Below are 17722 nucleotides of genomic sequence, written 5' to 3' on the forward strand. Positions count from 1 at the left end.
TTCCTGTAATATGGAAAGCTCCAGCGGCCCAACCCACAGCACAGTGAAAGCACCTGAATTTCTGCTGAATTCACTGACCTCAACGTTTTTGCTGAATCACAACAGACTAAAAAAGAGTGACAAAAATATCTCTTTTTGTTATCATTTGCACATTCTAATGCACAGCGCCGCATGCCAGAAACCATAACGCACTGATACGTTTCCTGATAGGAAATGCAAACGCCCTGTGAATCCACCAACAGGCTGGGCTGCCTCAGCAACATTTTCTAGTCCTGCTTCTCTGGTCATTTGTTTTCTTTTAAGAGTCCCAGGGAGGCCCTACAAGGCTGGGTTAAGGGCTGCTGCACCCTCAGCCCACCTGGTCGCATTGGCAGGGCAGCTGGGGAGCAGGCAGCTGCCTGGCTGTGTTGGCATCCACCACACACTCGCAGGATGAAGGACAGGCTGCTGGGAAGCCCTTTCCCCGAGGAAAGGGTGGGACACATAGCTGTGGAGGAGCCCCTTGGCAGCAGGGGGGAGTGGGGCCACCCTGTCCCGGCTGCTGCCAGGATGGAAACTGCAGATCCAAAGTGCTCTTGTTGGCAGGCGGCCTCCTGTGGCTGCGCAGGAGTGGGAATGGGAAATGGGGAGCAGGGAAGAGAGCTTGGGGCTCCCTCCTGCTGCAGAGGCAAAAGCTTTGCCAGTCCTTTCCCGCTTACATGCCCCAGCACCCGTGGTCATGGGAGAACATCCCACCCAACCGTGTGCCAGCAAGCACCCACAAGATGCTGCTTTGATGTGATTTTTCAAATTTTCATTGACTCCACAGCAGGGCTGGCAGGGAGCACTACTGATGAGCAGTGTGTCTGTGTGAGGGGTGCTGGAGGTGGTGGGGCACCCCCATCCTCTAGGACCTTCACAGGAGCCCTGGCTGCTCCTCAGGGAGTCAAATTTTTGTTAGAATCTCCTCGATGCTGGAAAGCCAACACTGCTGAGCCACTGCCAGGCCCAGGACCTGCCCATTTACTGCACATTTGAAACACCTTTCCACCAGAATCCAAATAAAATTTTTGTTTTCCTGTAGGACACTTTTCTGCTGCCTCACCCCCTGCTTCTCTGGCAGAGGCTTGTTATGTGCCCCTGTCCCGGGTGTGTGGAGCCAGGGCACAGCACTGGGGCCAGGCTCAGGCTGCTCTCCTTGAGCACGGCCATCTCAGGGCAGATGCCATAGAGGTGCCCCCCCTCCTCCTCTGGCCCCCCAGCACCTCCTGGTTCTCTGCTCCCCCCGAAGCAGCCCTCATAGCCCCCCACAAACCACCGGACAGATGCTGGCGGTCCCCTTGTCACCCGTCACAGGAGGCAGCGGGTGGGAGGTGGCGGGGTGTGGCGGTTAATGTGTAACCGGTGCCGCCACCTTTCACCCGCGCAGCCGTCGGGAGGGAGCGGGGCTGTGGCCGCAGCCGGGCTGGCTCCCAGGTGCTGGTGGTCTGCGGGGCCGTGTGGCCGGGGCGCAGGGGCTCGGAGAGGGCCCCAGGCCGTGTGGCTGTGGCCACACCTCGCCCTGCACAGCCGGCTCCACCGGCTTCCCAGCTTTCCCTGAGTCTTGTTTTCTCTGACGGCAGTTTCCTGGAGCCAATGGCTCCTTCCCGCCTGCTCGGGGTCTGCAGCCTCCTCTGCGCCTGGTCAGTGGTGACGGGACACCCCTGCAGCCTCGATCACCAGGTAGGGGGGCCAAGGGGGCTCCAGTGTGGGCAGCAGCTGGGGGGGGGCAGGCACACCCCACTCGCGGTCCTGCCGGCACAGTTGGGTGGCAGCACCGTGTGCTTGCGGGCAGCAGGCCCTGGCAGGCGGCTCCTGCTCTGCGTGGCTTGAGAGAGAGTGAAAACCTACCGGAGGAAGCGGAGTTAACTGGTAGATGTGCAGTGCCAGTGGCCACCAGCCACAGGGGTGGTTCACCCACACATGGGGCCTGGCTGCCCTGCTCCCTGCCCCACAACACCCCATCTCCCAGCCCCACAACACCCCATCTCCCAGCCTCAGGCTGAACACATCATGTTGTCCAGCCCATTCACCAGAGCACAGCAGGGGCTGGCAAAGCCTTGTCAGTGCCGTGGCATTTCTGACTCTGGGGGTCAGAACTGCAGCCATAACACAGCTGCCCAGACAGGGTGCAGAGCGAGCAGCAGCGAAGCACATCCCTGAGGGGCTCCGAGCCCCCCACTCCTTTCTCCAGTGCATGGTGATGCAGTGACTGAAGCCAGGGTCAGGACAGCTGTGGGGTCAGGATCCCCACGGGAAACAGAACTAACCCATCCCACCGGGACAAGCGCTGCAGGCAGTAGCTCAGCTGCACCAGGCGGGAGCCAGGAGGAAGCCAGAAAAGTGGCTGTTGTGGACAGATGGCACAGGGCAGTGCTGCCCACCCAGTGCTCAGATACTCCCTCAGAAGGCTTGCACTGTTTTCCACAGCTTCCCGGAGCCCAGCACCATCTGAGCCTGAGACAGGGCCTGTGTGGTGCCCACATGGCTCAGCCCCATTATAACCCAGTCCTCGGCAGCCCAGCTTTGTAAGTGCACATCTATTCCTCTAGCAAGCAGGGATGGCAGGGTCTGATAGATTTAGGTGAACAGGAGGATGAAAGGAGAGGTGATCACGTGAGAGGCAAAGAAATGAAAAGGCCAGTTATCTGGGAACCAGTCGGACCTAGAAACCCAGGACTATGGACCGCAGCAAACTTCCAGCATGGCACCTCTGCCTGGGGGGCCCAAACACAGCATTGAGCAGGAGCCCATGCCTGTCCAACCAAACTTAAACTGCTGACCTGCTCTCTGGCAGCTTTAGTGTGGGCAGCTGACCCTCTCCAACAGAAAGCCCAAGCAGGAGTAACACATGTTGGGGACCACTCCCCAAAACCAGCTTGAATTTGACCACCCATTTTTTTGGGGGAAAAAACCTCTATCTGTGTGGGTTGATTGATCCATCCAGCATGCACTGCTGGCCTTTTGGGACAGTGAATGATCTCTGGTCTGTTTTGTTCAGTAGCCTCTGCCACTCACAGTGTATCATCAGAAACACGGGAGGGCTGGGAGCATGGGTGCAATATCCTGCACAGGCCCTGAGGAGCAGCTCTTGGCAGGGGTGCCTGGTGCAGGTCCCACTGCTCCTGCCTGCTGCCGCCTGCCTGCCTGCCCTTCCAGCAGTCAGGGCTCTTGCCCACTGCCTTGCTCCCACTGGGAGGACACCCTTGTGTCACACAAGAGTTCCCTGGGGGCTGGAGGTGGGGATCTTGGGGAGGAAGAGGAAGGCCCTGTAAGGGAGGACAGGAGAATGACAACCTGGTCCCTTTGCACCCACCTTGTCTGTTTGGGTTCCTCCCAGTTCTCCACGCTCCTTCTTTACTCCTTCAGTTGGCTGCTCAGTCCTGGCTGTCCAGTTCATCTTTCTCCATTTATCCTGGCCCACACCAAACTGGCAACTCATGTGTTTTTTAAAGTTTTTTGTCTTTTTTAAAATCTGCAAGGGTAAGGGGTTTGAACTCCTGGGAGTCTCAGTCTAGAGACCCTCTCCAGCATGGAGATCCCATCTCAGACAGCAGCTCTTTTCCCAGGGATGGGCCGACTGCAATGGGAAGAGCCTCCTGCACGCTCCAAGTTCCCTTCCCAGCAACATCACCGGTTTGGACCTCTCCTTCAATTCCTTGGTTGTGCCGCGTCATGGGACTCTCTTGATGCATTTCCCTTCCCTGTGGTACCTCAACCTCTCGAGCAATGCCCTGCTAGCACTGAGCCCAGCAGTCTTCTCCAACCTCAGGGCACTGCGTTTGCTGGACCTGAGCAGCTGCAGCATCACCTACCTCCACACGGACACTTTCAAGGGCCTGGGAAACTTGCAGACACTGCTCCTAAGAAACAACAGTCTACAAGGGCTTGAGGTCCCTTTCTTCCTGCCGCTGAAGGCTCTTTTCCACCTGGACCTGCAGCACAATGCGCTGGTCTCTGTGGATGCTCTGAGCCTGCAGCTGATGGAGGCAGTTCCGCAGGTCCGGCTGGAAGGGAACCCCTGGGTCTGTGACTGCGCCGCACACGCTCTGCAGCAGTGGCTACAGCGCAGGCAAGGTGAGCGGACAGGCGGCTGGCAGGGGAGGTGTCAGGTGGGAGGAATCCCCGGTCCAGGGGTCCTGCTCAAGCCTTTTGCTCCAACCCCAGGCATGCTCTGAGATGGCTCTCCAGGAACCTTTCCCACCCTGCTGAGGGACAGCGAACCGAAAGGGGATGTGTCTGATCCTTGCTTGCAGTTACATATGATACCAAAGACTTCTAGAAATGACAGCAGGACAATTTAGCCACTCTTCTGGGAAAGGGGCTGCATGTGCACTTCAGTCCCTAAATCCACCTATATGTATCTACATGGAGTGACCGCATTTTCAAGAGCTGCTGAGCACTTGGCAGCTCCTCTGCTGGAGCCAGATCAGCTACATATCTCTGAGCTCAGCTCTCAAGCAAGAGCAGCCCCGTGACAGTGAGGTTTCTATTAGTATCCATGAATTTGGCATTATCCAGTTAAAAGTAACCTGCTAAACAGTTAAACACTTGAATGACTCCTTGGTCAGAGAATTTTTTCTTTGGTTGTACCTTACAATGTGCTGAGGGTGAGTGAGGCTGGAGGGCAGAACCAGGAGCACCTTGTGATGTGTCCCATCAACTTGGGAGCAAGCAGAGATAGTCCTCTCTAAACTGGGGGGGACATGGGCAAAGAGCCCCGGTCCCACCTTAGTCCATGTGTCTTCCAGCTGTGCAGGTGACCTGTGCGTTGCCCCCGGGACTGCAGGGCCGGGAGGTCGCAGCTCTGGATTCCCAGGACCTGGGCTGCTGGATGAAGCAGCGGTTTCCTCGGTGGGTCAGCACAGCACAGCAGATCACAATGACCCACAACAGTAAGTTGTGCAGCTACGGAGGCATCCGTAAGGTCTAGCTCCCTCCTGCCCTCCATCACGCCAGAGGGGACCATGGGTGGAGACCTCTGCTCTGCCCCGCAGTCCCAGGGGCTCCGGCTGCCCAGCCGCCAGCGGTGCAGTGCCTTGGTGGGGAGGGTGGCCACCACCTGGAGGTGTTTGCTGGCTTTGCAACAGAAAAGTTAGCAGGTGCCACAAAGCCACACAGCACACAGACTCCACAGTGATGGGCACCACTCTCAGACAGCATCTGGCAGTTTCCCTCACAGTGTTCACACCCCCTTGGTAGCTAGCTCTTGGTGAAGAACATTTATATTACTCCTAACAAAAGCAATCCAGTGCTGGCTGCACACTGCAGGCATGCGCAGGGCTGGCTGCTGGGGAGCGCTGGGTATGCCACGGCCTGACCTGCTGTGCCCTGATGTGTCTTTCTTGTGCCACAGCCACCACACCACCCGCCGGGAAGGGGGGAAGGAGTTGGCCGTACCTGGTGGGCTTCCTGGTGGCAGCAATCGGCATCTCTGTCCTGATCGCACTGGCTGCCAAGTGCAAGCTCTTCCACAAGAACTTTGCCAGCTACCGCCACCGGCCGCTACCTGAAACCAGCTCGATCGGAGGCAGCCCCATGGAGGACGGCAGCAGGTGGGACAGGGGCTCCTCAGGCCGGGGGGACTGCGAGAGGCACCCCATGCCCAGTGCTGCCGACCTTCAAGCTGAGGATGATGATGGCTTCATCGAAGACAACTACATCCAGCCAAGCGAGCAGCTGCCAGAGGAAGAGGAGCGGGGGTCGCACCTCTCCATCTGAGCCTGCAGCTCAGCCACCACCGCTGCAGCCTCTCTCTGTACCCCCCATCTCCATCTCCCTCCTGTTCTTTCCCACCTGCCCTCAGCTTTTGCCCCCACGTGGCTGGGGACAGGAAGAAAGGAGAGGAGGGGAGAGAAGGGGTGGGCTGGGAGTGGTGATGGAGGCTGAAGGCAGCCAGCCCCATGGTGGCCCAGCGTGATGCCAAGAGGGCTACACCGGCATGGGAACACCAGACCTGCCACTGCTCACCCAGCCCTGCTTGGATGCTGAGGATGAAGGAGACGGTGCTTACCAGGCAGCTTGGTGGGGTGAGAAGAGCCTGCCCTAGTGCTCCCTGTGGGGTCTCAAGCACTGGCCCTGCTCCCCCCCGGTTGCAGACCCAGCCCTGCTCTGTCCCTCAATATGTGGTCACTTTGGGTGTGATTAAAGCATGATTTAATCCTGCATCTGCTTGCAGTGGTTTGCTGGGGCTCTCCCAGTGGTGGTGCCAGGAGGAGACCCCCAGCCCTACAGCTGGGATGCGGCTTTTTTTGCCTGTGCTTTCAAGGACCATAAATACATTCCTCGTTAACTGCAGCAGTGAGAGAACGGGTCTGTGGCGCAAGTGCTCTTGTGCAAACAAATCTGTCACCTGCTGTGGTGCAGGCAGCCTTGGTGCGTCATTGCAGGGTTTCTCTGCACGTGTCTCCAGCATTGCTACCCGCTGCATCACTTCTCTCTTCTCTCTCTTCCCTCTCCAGCAAGATGTGCTAGAAAGGCACTTACCTTTCCATGTTGGCTCTTTAGAGCTGAGCAAACTTGTTGGCAGTGCTGGTTGTGGTGTCAGGCAGGCACATGTGCTGGGGTGAAACAGCCCTGTCCCCCGGCACCCATTACAGAGTCCCATCTGTATCTATAACCATGGCATTATACAAACATTATAATTTTTGCATTCCTGTCATCTCTGTGGTATGAGAGACATAGTTATCTGCAAGCTGTTTCTGCTGTAGCTGGTTGTGCCTGTGTGGGTCACCCTGGGGTTAAAAGCAGGGAGCAGCAGCGGCATTCACCCCCCATAGTAAGTGTTTCACAAGGCTGGTGCCATTGGGCTGGGGAAGATTTCCCAGGGTTGTTACAGTCCCCGATAGCCTGGGAATCTCCATCATGCTCCAGAGCATGAAGCATCATCACACGGACAGCATTTCTTGCAGCCCCCCATCACTTTCAAACCTCCATTTCACTGTAAACTGCCTTTCTATTTCTCTACTCATTAAGATATTTATAGAGCACACTGTAGGCAAAACTAAATAATACATGTCAGAGAATATAAATCAAAGAGGATGACAAGGTCAGGGGTTGGATGGGTGATCCATGCCAGTGGCTTAAAGCACCTTCCAGAGAGGGAATGTGCCAGTTGAAGCCAGGAGGAGAAAAACCTGCTGGCTTGTTTCACTGGTCAGCCTGTTTTTGCTCTTAAACGTTGTATTTCCAAACTGAGCTTTACTTGTGCAGTCCCTGCCTCATGTTTTGCTTCTGGGCTCATTTTAACAGATGAAAATACAATATATGCTGTAATTTTTGGAAATTTCTAATATCTTTCAGGTAAGATAGGTAACTTAAACCTGAGGGCTGGGAAAATGCATTTCAGTTATCTTTTGGAGGGTATTTTCTGTGCTTTTCAACATGCTTTTCAAACACAAGAACTTGTGCTAGATGCAGTATTTCACTTTTGGTCTCAGCAATGTCTTAAATGAGATTAAAAATAAAACTGCCCAGATTTACTTATGCAGGATCTTGCTCACTCTCATCCCTCAGTGTGCAGTGGTGGGTTGCTTGTCTACTTTGACCCTGATGGGAGGCCCACCTGTTTATTCTTTAACTGAGAAGACGTTACTGTTTTTCTGGTGTGCAGGGGGCCCTGGTCTCGTGGCAGCCCCTCTGCCCTCCCTCCAGGCAGCTCACGTCAGGGGGAAATGCATCTGGCATGCAGAGCTGGAAATACAAGAGGGTCAGAGCAGAAAAGGAGGTGCCTTCTCAAGGTGGGTCCCCCCCAGGAAGCTGCCAGAAGGATGGTGGTTGAGGCTGGCAGATGGGTGCAGTAGCAGGCATGCAGGCAGACTGGTTCCGGGCTCCTTGCAGGCAGCAGCTGCCGCTGTGAGGCTCGAGGCTCAGCCCTACTGCAGGGCAAAAGAGCTTCTCTGTAAACAAACCAGCCGGCACTGACATATTCAGGAGGCCTGGCAAGCTCCACGTGAGGATCTTTCAGGGGCATGGGCAGGTCTTAGCTTCACAGAGCAGTGGTAGGGGGGACTGGCTATGTCTAGGTCTTTAAGCAGAGGGACATGCAAATGGATCTGGAGGTGAGAGTTGTGTATCAGGAAATAAATACTGGTATTTGGGGGCTGTGGTGGTGGAGCCACACTAGTGATGAGCAGAAACCACAGCCACAGGAGGGACCCTGGGCTGCCATGATTTCTGTCCTGGGCTCAGCCTCAGCAGAGGCCAGCTCTGCACAGCCCTGCCACCTCCCGCTCCACAGAGAGGCTGACGCTCAAGCATCAGCCTTCAACACGGTTGACTTCGGTAACACTTTATTATGTATTTCCATACACAACACAGGGACTAAAAAAGGAACAAGACAGTACCGCTGCTGCAGAGGTGGCCCAGTGCCTGGGGCAGCGCAGGCTGTCCATCTGGACAGCCAGACACCCAGACCACCATCTTCAGGGACAGCCTGTGCTCAGACATTATTTCCTTGGGTTGCTGTTGCAGCCCATGAACATCATTTTCTGACACAATTCATGAGCACTTTGTGCACATTTTGAAGGGGCTATGGAGGGGAGGATTCACATTAGCATGCAGGCAGCATGGAGCTGCAAGCTGGGCACAGTCATACATCTTCACAGAAATGCCCAGATGTGCAAAACAGCTGGTGTGCAGGCAGCTGCGGCCTGTCCACATGTGCAGGTTAGGGGAGCTGGGAGTAACTGCTAAAGCACTGCAACAGGCAGAGGTGGTGCAGCCTGGCTTAACTGCACATGCACCAACACAGATGTGCCGAGCAGCAGGAATGGTGATGGTGCAAAACTGTCCAGCTCTGGCCTGTCCCTCCCTATGCACACACAGGGGTCCCTGATGGACCTGGCATCAGAGCCTGGAAAGGAAGGACAGCTTTTTGCTTCGCATAGGATTTAGCACAGAAAGACCTGAGCTTGGTATCACCCTCTGAGCTCTTGGGCAGATTGAGGGAAGTGATGCAAAGAGATGAGGAAACAGCAGTTTAATAAAATCTATGGATGATGTGAAAGTGGCAAAGGAAAATGTAGAAATAACAGAGATCCAGAAATAAAAGCTAAAATGATGTTCCTGTACTTTGGGGGAAAAAAATCCAAGGCTTCTGTGGAAGGAAATCCATCAGGAGCAGAACAAGAGTGGATGAATACAGAAATGCCCTCATGCTACCTGAGTATGTTGGGGACAGTGTGGTCTGGAGCTGGAAAGGGATGAAGTCCTCATTGTCCAGCGTATAGCTGGTGGGGTTCATTGATGCTGAACTCTGACACTGCCTCCAGGTGTAATATGGACAGTGATTTGTGCTGTTACTAACAGAATGAGCTACTATCCTCTTCCAATAAATTTTCTACCAGGCACCAAAAAATAATAGTTCCATTACAGAGCGAATTTAGCAAATAATGAGCAAAAATAACAGCTGAGGCAGAGCAGTTTATGTGAGGGGGAGACAGGAGCAGACTGGAAGATGAAAAGAACGTTGTGCAGAAGCAGCTTTGCTAGGAGGTTAGGATCTGTGTCTGTGGAAAGGACTGTGAAATGGTTCATGGGTACATGGAGCAAATAAGAATTTTGACAGGTAAATTAGCCTCAAGTCACAGGAAAAGCTCCCGAGGCGAGCTGTTACTCTGCCTCTGGGAAAGACACCTCAGTGATAGCTACCTTCTAGAGATAAAAACACTAAAAAAAGCTCCAGGTAAGGCCCAAGTGGTATCAAAAGACCTTTTCTGCCCCACAGCAGCTGCAGCACTTTGGGAGACAGAACAGGCAGGGACTGTCTTGAGCTGCAGCGCTCCTGCGGCAGCAGGGGTGCCTCTTGCTTGGGAAACTCCTGTCAGAGGGCAACAGCACTCCCGCCTCGCACCACCCTTGCAGAGCAGCATGTTCCCTTCACCATCCCCCAGTGACTGCACCTTGTGGCTTGTGGCTCATGTGGCTGGAGCACTTTGGCATGATAACAGAGCCCCAGCACAGTCCAGACTGATAACCCGTCAGGGCTGACACCAACACCCTTTGATCACCCCTTTGATAAACCACAGAAGGTGGTGGGCTGCCGAAATGTAACATTGAAACAGATCCTGGCATTGCAAACACAAACAGCGTTTCATGTGGGGTCCAGCCATGCTGGGGCTCTGGCACAGACATCCCATGAAGATCCCACGCTCGCTCCCACAGACGCGCAGATGTTTTGTCGGGAGCAGCCCCTGCAGCTGTACCTCCCACCAAGCTCCCTTCACTTGCGCTGCATGCCTGCTGACATGCAGAATATTTCCTGCCATTCATCAGCTGCTAGAGGCTCTACCTTGCTCAGGAGTTGGCGGCTCTGCACAAAGCACAGGGTGGTTTTATACCACCTGCAATCACAGCCTCTCCTGCCAGGAGAGCACATGACACAGCTCTGGGAACTGCAGGAACCAAGCAAGTTCTGGGGTCCCCAGGGATACAGGACAGGCTCACCTTAACTTTGTGACAGGGATCACAGCCGGGTGGGCAGCAGCTGCCACAGGAGGCTTTGTGGAGATAAAACACCAGCCAGGCCAGTGCTGTGCTCCTAACGCGTCAGGTCAAGAGCCCATTCACACACCCCAAGTCCCTGCTGTGCCGTCAGCTTGGGGCAAAGCAAATGCCAGTCATCTCCGAAAGAAGCAAAGGCACACTGCAACGCTCACCCTTCCTTCAGGAAAGGCTGGCACAAGCCCTGTTGATGGGTTGTATCCAGTGAGGCTCACGCAGGGGTGTCCTGGGTCAGATCAGGTTGGCCATGCTGGAGGTGGGAGGAAGCCGCCTGTTCGCAGCGAGACGGCCAGAGATGGTGAAGACACGGATCTCACCGGCCTCCAGGCTCCGAGGAGCAGCCTGGCGACAGGAGGTGCAGAGCAGGTAGAGCAGCAGGCAGAGGAGGATGGCACTGCCAGCGGTCAGGAGGACAACCCCGCTGGTGAACATGCTGGCCAGCGGCCGTGCAGGGCTCAGCTGCATGGTCGTGGTGGAGAGGATGGTGAGCACGACCCCACAGACCACCAGCACCAGGGCGCTGAGCAGCAGCACCAGGCAGTCCGAGAAGCCCCCGCTCTTCAGGAGCTCGATCTGATCCCGGCTGCGGATGCAGTTCATGTCCTGGATTGCAGAGCTCAGCAGCTGCTTCAGCAGCACGAGCAGGGCCAGGAGGCAGAGCGTGGTGCCCACAGCCAGCCTCCACTCCCCAGACCGGCTGCTGGTGCTGTACAGCAGGATGATGCCACCAATCCCGCAGGCCAGAATCAGCACCACAGCCATCCCATAGCACAGGATGGACTTCTTGGGGTCCTGGAACCACCAGAGCTCCACATGCTCCTCCAAGATGTTCCTCTGGATGTGGTCTGCATCCACAGGGGTGCGGGGGCTGCTCAGTTCTGCCAGCTCTGGCATGGTGGACGGCTGGATGGGGAGGGCACGGTGGGGTAGTTGCACAGATGAATCTACACCCTTACAGCGATGTGGAGGGTCAAGGCAGCAGCAATTTCAAAGGCAGCTGCATTTCTCAAGCAGGGACGCCTCTGTCTCATTCTCTGGAGCCTGGTGGAGCTCCCTTCTGCAGCAGTGCCACTTGAAGAGCTATGGTCCATGTGCTGGGGCTGAGTCCACGCCCCAGGCAGGGCTGCAGGACATCGTGGAGCATCCCCTGAGCAGCACCATAAGAGAACACCCAGGGCTGTGTCCTTTCTTTCCTGTGTCTTTTATCTGAAAGAGTCAAGAAGAGAAGATATTATTAAAGAGACCCTGCTCCCTGTACCAAACAATCCCCAGCCAAACCCTGGGCCTGGGTTGCCGCGGGCTGGCCTGCAGACCTTCCCCTGCCTCCCTCACAGCAGCCTCATGAGTTGGAGCACAGATCACCACACACGTCTTCCTGGGAGACCTCTGTGCACTGCGGGGGGACCTCAGCCTGCCCCAAGGGTGAGTCTTGCCTCCCCAGCCCTCTGTGCCCTGCTCAGAGGCTACTGGCACATCGCTGCCCACAGGACTCTGCCTGCAGCTGGTGCTGGCAGCAGGGCAGGGATGGAGCAGAGGCAGGTCTCTCCTGGGATAAAGCCCCATTCACAGCTCTGGCTTCACATGCTCCCTCATCAGCATCAGCCTCTTGTCACCAACTGGCTCTGCTGCCCAGAATGACAGCGGGAGGTGGGGGTCAGGACTGGGGCTTAACCCTTCCAGTTCAGTCACTGGAAGAGCAAGAGCTGCCCTTGCTGTAAGTTCTCAGACCTGTCCCCACTCCTGCATTGCCAGTGGTTCCCCCTCCCAAGTTCTCTAGAGGTATATGATGGTTACATCTCCAGTGGTCTCAGCACTTCCCTGGAAAGAACCCCCAGACAGCTGGGACCTGGTACCCTACAATTTTGCTCTCCTCTCTGCTGATCCCTGAAGCACTTCACCACTGTAGGGGAGCAGGGGAAGGGCAGCAGTGGCTGCAGCGTGGAGGCAGGCTCTGTGGTGCTGTGCTTAGCTGGGCTCCCCTTGGCACAGCACCTTGTCTCACTCGCAGCCTGGCTTCCTGGGCTTATCGCCTCCTCAGCCTCCTGGCCCCCCTTCAATGCTTCTCTGGGTACAGTTTTACAAGAGTGGAAACTACTCGAATTTCTCTCAGATAACATCCTGCTGCAGCATGTGAGTGTTCCAGCTGGTCCCACAGCACCAGAGGGACCCTCCAGCACAGCTAGTGCCCAGAACAAGGACAAGTGCTGAGAAGGACAGTGTGGGAGGATCTCAAGTATGGCTGAGCCCTTGAGACATGGGACAGAGCCTGGAGACCCACGAATTGCCTCCCCGGTCACCTCCCAGACAGAACGATGCACCCTCAGCTATCACGGGAACACACACACACACACAAACTGCTCAGAGTCCCACGGGAGCCTGTGGTGGGGACAGGAACTGATGCAGATCCCCTCTGTCAGAGCTGTGTCACTTCTCCCAGGTGGGAAAGGCCACGCAGCACCCTGCCTACTAGAAATGGCTCTCTGGGAGCCTGTGAGCACATGCCAAACACACTCCATTTGTCTTTGTGCCTTGCTCTGCACAGCGCTGGGACTCTGGGATCATTACGGATGGGTGGGGATGATTTGTGACCTCCACGCATGGCAGGCCTGCACACACCAGGGATCTTTCTTCCCACAGCTCTCCCTGTCCTCAGACAGTCTCCACAGACTGCATCCCATTACAGCAATGCCTTTGCTACCAATGCCTGAATATCCCCCTCCACTGGAGACAAGACAATGTGGGGTGGGGGGAGAGGGAGGACAATAGTGTGGGGGGTGCCTGAACCAGACACCGCCTGACAGTGTCAGGCCAAGCTCCTCCTGAGTCACTCCCCGGCTGTGATGGAGCATGAGGTCACTCTGGACGTGGCTCAGGGCACGCTGCCAGCTGGCAGCACGTGTCCAGGAAGTCTGTAACCATCGCGGGTTTGCAGGCCCGGGACCCATCGTGCCACATGAGCTGGGCACTGTGCTGCTCCCCTGCACGGCTGCCGGCGCTTGAGCTGCCTGGGCAGCGAGTGGGCTGGGACACAGAAACCCAGGCTCCAGAGGGTACATTTTCCTGGAGGCCTGTGGGACATCTGCAGCTCCTGGCTAGAGCCAGAACAATCGGAAAGCACCAATTAGAGAGAAAAAAAGCTGTGGTTGAGTATGCTGATTTGTGCCTGCTGGGACCCACTTCAATTTTGCATGAGACAGCAGATACCTTGTGCTGTCTGCATATGCCCAGGACACAGGTCCCAGAGAAGGTGAGGATGCCACTGAGCACTTTCAAAGTAGAGGGGTGAAAAGACATTGAGCTTGGAGACATTTCCCCAGCTTATGCAAACCAGCTCGGTGCTAAGCACTACTTCCTTCTGCCTTTCCTTCTCCAAGCACAGAGGTGCCTTATCTCCTTACCAGCAAATGGGTGAGTGTAGTAGATAGCAGGTTTGTAGATTAGATTGCAATTTTGGACTAAGAAAACATAAACCTTGGAGAAGTGCAAAGTCTGCAGCCTTCTGCTGCTTGACTGAAGTTGTGCACACAGTTATGACAACAGTAACCAAAACAACTACAACAGTACAAATGACAACGAGGGAAAATGCAACAGAAAATCAAGCTATGGCACTGCATTCTCATGTTACTTTAAAAAATTTAATCATTTTAATTTTTGTGTGCTTAGAAGAAGGTCAGTGAACAAGATAAAACTGTTAGAGCATCTGGCTGCAGAACAAAATAAGGTGTGGCCTCTATGAGCATGTATTTCCCAGTGTTATATTAACCTCTATTAAACAAATTATTTGGAGAGGCAAAGGCTTCCACTGAAGTGTGCCTCCATGTTTCCTCCCATGTGTCTGTTTGAAAGTGTTCTGGGAATAGAATATTTTGCTCTATAAGCATCCACACTTGCTTGGGCTTCTCTAGACCATGAGGGTTTGTGCCACTAATAACAATATTTTAACTTTTAGAATCACAGAATAATTCAGATGGGATGGGATCTTGAGAATTCACCTGGTCCATCCACCTATTTAAAGTGGAGTTTAACCTCAAAGTCAGACTGAGCAGCTCAGGGCCACATCCACTTGGATGCTGGATACTGCCAAGGATGGAGGGTCCACAGCCCCTCTGGGATCATACCAGCGTTTAACCATCCTTATCACAAATAAATTTTCCCTAAATCTAACTACAGTTTGTCATTCCTCAGCAGGGGTGTATTGCCTTCCATCCTTTTAAGAAAATGCTGATTGTCTTTGTATGTTAAACCTAAGGAGCCCTATCCTGGGCTGTTACCCACCACTCCTTGGAAAAGGGATGAAACCAGATCTCAGCAACTTTGCTGATCTGGTTTCTTGGCATTATGCAGTACATCAGTTTGGATCCCTGCTCTGCCATGAGGGAGGACAGCCTTTCCACAGCAGTTGCCCCTTCTGTAGCTCTTCTTTGGGCTACCTGTTCTCACTGGTCTGGGATAGACCATAACAGAGATCCTTTGGGAGTTTAAACCAGTTAGCCCATCAGATTAGCCAGTTTGATAATTTGTATCGTTACAAAGGTCATTAATCTCTACCATTTACTTACTACTGAATCCAGTAGTAAGCAAATCCTTCTCTGTATGCAAGAAAAAAAAAAGAGGAGAGGGTCAGCACAGTCACACAATGCTTTCTGTCTGAAGGTCGCATTTCAGGAAAAAAATTGACAGGCTGTCCTTCCCCACTGCTGGCTGACAGCTGGGAAGGAAGAACAGGAAAGAACTGGGAATGCAGGAAAACAAAAATGTTCATGTTTTTCCCTTTTCACTGGGTACTTTTTTCCTACTCTGACAACATTTAACTGGGAACTGAGGGTCATCATCAACTGGTTTCTGGCCACTCCTGGCTGCAGGTGTGGGAGATGCATGCCTGCTGACCGCTTGGGAATGGTATATGCATTTATTTATTTACTTATAGACATTTGATGTCTGAGTGTCTGATATCTGAGAGACAAGCCATGGACTGTATGTTAATTAACACTTCCATCTCAGAGCCACATACAAGTCAGCTGTTGAACTACTCCTCAATTCACTCCTCTCTCTGAGCCCAAGGTACACCATGAGACATTGCTTACCCACAGCATTCAGGAGGGGAAGCCTGGGGGTGGGACAGGCTCCTGCAGTGCTTACATCTTTGGAAAGGTTTTATGCAGCTATGTGGACTTTGTGAGCATCATGGAGACTGGGAGAGTCTGTCAAGATTTGCTGTAAAATAACAATAAATAAAATGGTTTGTACAAGCAATCTAGATGAGAGCCCTGAATTGTTGTAGGTCCCTTCCAACTGAGATAGTCTATTCTATTCTGTTTCAGTTGGAAGGGACCTACAATGATCATCTCAGTCCAGCTGCCTGACCACCTCAGAGCTGAGCAAGTTAAAGCATGTTATTAAGGGCTTCCTCTTGAACACTGGCAAGCCTGGAGTATCGACCACCTCTCTAGGAAGCCTGTTCTAGTGTCTGACCACCCTCTTGGTGAAGAAATGCTTCCTAAAGCATATTCTGTTCTACCCTAATTCCCTAGTAGGCTCAAAGACAATGAAGCTCATATATTTTGTTTTATGCCTGAATTACTGCCAATACACACATCAGAAGCTCTGAATGTCACAGTGCTCAAGGCCCACCTGTGCCCCTGGGAGCCGGGATGCTGCTGCCCTGGGACGTGTGGGAAGGGCCCCTCTCTTCTGAGAACTCAGAGGTAGAGGAACCTGCAGGGAATTGGAGTAATGGGGCTTTTATGCAGCATCTGTCTGTCTCACCCAGAATCCTAGCAGGATATCCACACTTCTTTGGCTGGTACATCAGCCACCAGTTCCCAAGTCTCCTCCTTTGTGGAGCTGCTCAAAATCCAGGCAAACCTATGCTGTCTAATCTGTATCTCTGGGGAGAGCCCACCTTCTCGACCCTGCCAGAGGGATAATGTTCTCCCAGAAACGAGCATCTGTCCCACCAGTGCTCCTGCCACCAGACATCTTTCAGGAAGCCTCAGAGAAGCCCTGGGTGATGGTGGATTGTCCCTTCCTTTCACCAAGCCTAGAAGCTCTGGGAGTAAGGGTGTTAGAGGGCTTGTTGTAACAGGGTCAGCATGCAGCTGCTTTTTACAGAAATCTAGATAGCTTTGGCATGCTCCATTATAAAGCTTCGTGTTCCCCTTCCTCTCTGTGCGTAACAGGCATCTATCACCCTGAGCCCACAGAGCCCGTCCTGATGCACCTCTGCCGAGGGAGGCCTGGGAGTCCCAAAGGAACAAGAAACTCCCAAGTCTTATACGCCGAGAGGAAATACAATGGCACAGGAAAGAAATGATGTGGAGACAAGAGGCAGGATCTCTTAAGAAGTATGTCTGAAGCAGCCCCAAACCTGCCAGCAGCTGCTGGTGAAGCACAGCCCTTCCCGCACACGCCCGGCTCGGGGGAGCAGGGCTCACTCACCTGCAGCAGACGCTGCCCGCACCCGACAGCCCAGCACTGTTCCCTGCTCCTGGCTGGCAGCAGTGGTTTTTCCTGACTCTCCTTCCACTGGATCAAGGTAACGAGGGAGCTCACGGGGAAAATCTCTTCCCTTTCTCCAGCAACCGCCTGTCAAGAAACAGGTGCTCCTGCCGGCTCCCCTTCCTGGTGCGGCGCGGGCAGCGCTGGCGATAGGCTGCAAGCCCTCACCTCTCGCCCGGGCAGGTGCATTCCCCAGCAGGGTGGCGTCTCAGCAAACCTGCTGCTGGCCTTGGAAAGGCTCCAGAGCCGCGTCGGTGTGCAGGTACTACCCCTCCCTCCCTCCTTGCCTCCCTGGACAGGATCTGGCCACGCACCGATCCTGGAAGGTGGCTCATTTCCTCCCAGCTGGAGGTGAAGGGGTGCCAGCACCAGGGAGCAGCTCCCAGGCAGCAGGTGAGAGGAAGCCTGCAGCCAGGTTGGCAGTGCTAGGGAAGATTTGACACATTCAGCAAGTATTTGGTATTATGTGGTATTAAATAAAATAGCTCCTGCACTACTGGATAGGCTAGAGCCATCTGGTCACATCATGAGTGGGTCATCGTATGGCATTAGTCCAGGCAGGCACTTAAGTCAGGCACGATGTCATTGCAGTGCCATCTCCCCATCACCAGGCAGCTGCAGTACCCCCCTCCCTGGGAGACAGAGGCATCAGCAGAGCCTACCATGCTGTAGAAGAGCTGACTGCCTGTTAATCTAGCAGAAA

At 54.2% G+C, this 17722-nt stretch overlaps 2 protein-coding genes across 5 annotated transcripts; one reads left to right on the forward strand and one right to left on the reverse strand.

The window, feature by feature from the left end:
* The first annotated feature begins 1411 nt into the window (after positions 1–1411).
* Positions 1412–6598, forward strand: C8H1orf210 (chromosome 8 C1orf210 homolog). The gene is made up of 6 exons (XM_026854200.1): positions 1412–1455; positions 1602–1701; positions 3588–4095; positions 4770–4913; positions 5175–5177; positions 5375–6598. The coding sequence occupies exons 2-6, from the start codon at positions 1615–1617 to the stop codon at positions 5737–5739; spliced, it is 1107 nt and encodes a 368-aa protein (XP_026710001.1). The 5' UTR covers positions 1412–1455; positions 1602–1614; the 3' UTR covers positions 5740–6598.
* Positions 6599–8307: 1709 nt separating this feature from the next.
* On the reverse strand, positions 8308–17320 carry TMEM125 (transmembrane protein 125). 4 transcript variants are annotated; one of them, XM_026854488.1, is made up of 3 exons: positions 16960–17320; positions 15606–15735; positions 8308–11727 (listed from the first exon to the last, which is right to left on the reverse strand). In XM_026854488.1, the coding sequence occupies exon 3, from the start codon at positions 11413–11415 to the stop codon at positions 10753–10755; it is 663 nt and encodes a 220-aa protein (XP_026710289.1). In that variant the 5' UTR covers positions 11416–11727; positions 15606–15735; positions 16960–17320; the 3' UTR covers positions 8308–10752. The 4 variants fall into 4 exon arrangements, with proteins under 4 accessions (XP_026710289.1, XP_026710291.1, XP_026710292.1 ...); XM_026854490.1 differs by lacking the exon at positions 15606–15735; XM_026854491.1 differs by lacking the exons at positions 15606–15735; positions 16960–17320 and adding an exon at positions 11906–12064.
* Between the last annotated feature and the right edge of the window lie 402 nt (positions 17321–17722).

Source organism: Athene cunicularia (assembly GCF_003259725.1).
Source record: "Athene cunicularia isolate RWA chromosome 8 unlocalized genomic scaffold, athCun1 chr8_part1, whole genome shotgun sequence".
NCBI lineage: Eukaryota > Metazoa > Chordata > Aves > Strigiformes > Strigidae > Athene > Athene cunicularia.